Raw genomic sequence first — 2355 nt, 5'->3', positions numbered from 1 at the left:
GCTGACCCGTGCACCAGCGTCGTCATGACATCGCATCAGAAGGTGTTGCCTTGGTACTCGAAAATCTGTGGCTCAAGAAGCATGGTGGTAGGGCAAGTTCAGAGGATGGCATGGTGGATTGCTATTGTTTCGCCTAGTCGTCTTGTCACTGTCGTCCATGCACTATTCGAGTTGTATCTTTTTTCCTTTTGTTTGGCTTTTTTTTGTTGCTCCCTAGCTTTTCTTGTGTGTGAACTTTTGTATGGTTGTTACTTTATTTATGAAGCGGGACGAGAGCCTATTCCAAGAAAGTATTATTCTGCTGCGGTGACTGATAGGTGGGCTGTGCATCGAAGGTGCATTTCCAGGGGCTACATTTCACAGGACAAGGTTAATGGAAGACGGTGAGGTTAAAACGAGCTTTACTTAACAATGTTTCCCTATTAAAATTTCTCCCAGTTGCGACTTGCCAGCTCTTGCCTGTAAGCTTCCGAGAAGCGCTCCAAGAATGAAATCCCGAGCTGTGCTCTGCCGAAGAAACAGATCTTGGTTTGTTTATCTGAGCATATTGCATCTTTACTTTTTCTCGGTGGGGCAACCGTCCAATACTCCAATTAACAATAGAAACTCGTTCACAGCCAATAATTTCCGTCAGTAATAAGAAACTGATGAAGCTGAAGGCATCATTGGTTTCTTCTGGACTTTCTGAGAATCCCTGTCCTGCTTCTCCAAGATCGAACAGAGCCGTTGGTTGGTTTGTCTGCTTTTTGTACACAGTACTTAGCAGGCAACGGCCATGAAATTTTCAGAACACGCAACGGGAATTCTGTTCTTGCCAGGAGCTAAATAATTGCCACTTTTAATGCTGCCGAAAACAGCTGTGCCAACACAATCATCTGTTTCGGTTGTGGTAGTAATGGCGCGGAATCATTGGGGCATGGAACAACAAGAACAATAATGAAACTGATGAGGAACTTGAGAGAACTTTTGTTATGCCTCTCACTTCTTTCATATTCATATCGACAGGTTGTTATACACCTTGGACGACACAGGAAAGCGGCACCGGTTGCACGCACACACTCTTTTCAGTTACGAGCAACCGAGCAGAAGGAACAAAAACCCAGTGGTAAACTGGTAATTCACAAACAAAATTAACTCTTCGTCTCCATCTTCGGAGATCAAAAGACGCAGCCGATCGATTTGCTGCTCCCCTCTTCTCGCCATGCCGTCGAACGGACGATCCAGCCGTGCTCTCGGCTGGATCTGGAGTGTCCGACTCATCAAGCTTTTGTAGTTTTGTTCTTGAACATACTGCTGCTAAAAATCCTACGTTTGGTTGCCGGAAAACTGCTACCACGCCCACACCGGGATCCTCTGGGGGCTCTGCTTCTGCTGCTGTCGCTGCCGCTGCTGCTCCTCCGCCCGCCCCGTCTGCTTCGACCGCTTCTCGATCGCCTCGTCGATCTCGATCTGCTCCTGCCTGCACTCCTCGCTACAGAAGGGCATGTCGCCTCTGCAATACAAAAGAAGCAAATCGCAATCAGAAACTATTCTTTGGCGAAGGTAGTTCAGACTTGAGACTGAAGAGGACAGATAGATCAGGGTACCAGGTTGGTAGTGCGTATTCACCTGTACATGAAGATGTCTCTGTTCCCGGCGAGGAGCTTCCTGCAGCTGAAACAGATGTCCAGGTAGTGGTGGTGGCCGAGGAGCTCGTCGGCGTCGTCGCAGGGGTCGCAGAACAGGCGGCCGGGCTTCCGCGGCGAGGATGCCGGCTTCACGGGCGAGACGGAGTGGCTGAGGCAGCCGGCCTCGATGTCGCCGTATACTTCCATATGGAGATCGATGGGCTGGCTTCTTCGGCAAATTGGTTATGCTTTCTCTTCTTGTTTTTCAGCTGGGAGAGAACAAAACGGAGGAGTGGTGGAGGAGGAGCGTGGAGAAGAGACCCCCTTATATTTCGGAGGGAGAGACGGAGGGAGTGGGCTACTTTTCGGTTTTGGACCTCCATGTTCAATGAAATTCAGTTTAGCACCAATATGTTAAGCACAGTGGCCCCATATGTATTTGGATGTTCAGTTTTCTAAACCCTGTGTATGTTGTAGTTAGCGAGATAAACAACGAAGTTGGCGTTGTTATTTTTGTGTGCCTGGTTAGCCGTGAAACATTTTCAGCAAAATAATGTTGTCGATGTTCCGAACTCGCAAAAATGATCCTATTTACATTCTACGAAAATTTGGTTATTTTTTTTATACAGCTTATATAGTGTGCATATAGGACATATGTAAATGCATATACTTTTAGACCAGTCTTTTTCAAAAAAAAAAGGCTTCTCTAAATATTGTCAAAGTTGTTGTTGTTTGAATATATAAATTT

At 46.7% G+C, this 2355-nt stretch overlaps 1 protein-coding gene across 1 annotated transcript; it reads right to left on the bottom strand.

Moving 5' to 3' along the window:
- Positions 1–1117: 1117 nt before the first annotated feature.
- Positions 1118–1894, bottom strand: LOC124676234 (FCS-Like Zinc finger 2-like). The gene is made up of 2 exons (XM_047212309.1): positions 1609–1894; positions 1118–1492 (listed from the first exon to the last, which is right to left on the bottom strand). The coding sequence occupies exons 1-2, from the start codon at positions 1812–1814 to the stop codon at positions 1330–1332; spliced, it is 369 nt and encodes a 122-aa protein (XP_047068265.1). The 5' UTR covers positions 1815–1894; the 3' UTR covers positions 1118–1329.
- Positions 1895–2355: the final 461 nt, after the last annotated feature.

The sequence above is a fragment of the Lolium rigidum genome, chromosome 7 (genome assembly GCF_022539505.1).
Source record: "Lolium rigidum isolate FL_2022 chromosome 7, APGP_CSIRO_Lrig_0.1, whole genome shotgun sequence".
Lineage (NCBI taxonomy): Eukaryota > Viridiplantae > Streptophyta > Magnoliopsida > Poales > Poaceae > Lolium > Lolium rigidum.
The sequence above is the reverse complement of the archived record's forward strand: the minus strand, read 5'-3'. Positions and strand labels throughout refer to the sequence as shown.

Coding starts and splice junctions, on each gene's coding strand:
- LOC124676234 (XM_047212309.1), bottom strand. CDS start 1,814: ATGGAAGTATACGGCGACATCGAGGCCGGCTGCCTCAGCCACTCCGTC. Junction 1,493..1,608: donor AGAGACATCTTCATGTACAG/GTGAATACGCAC, acceptor TTTGTATTGCAG/AGGCGACATGCCCTTCTGTA.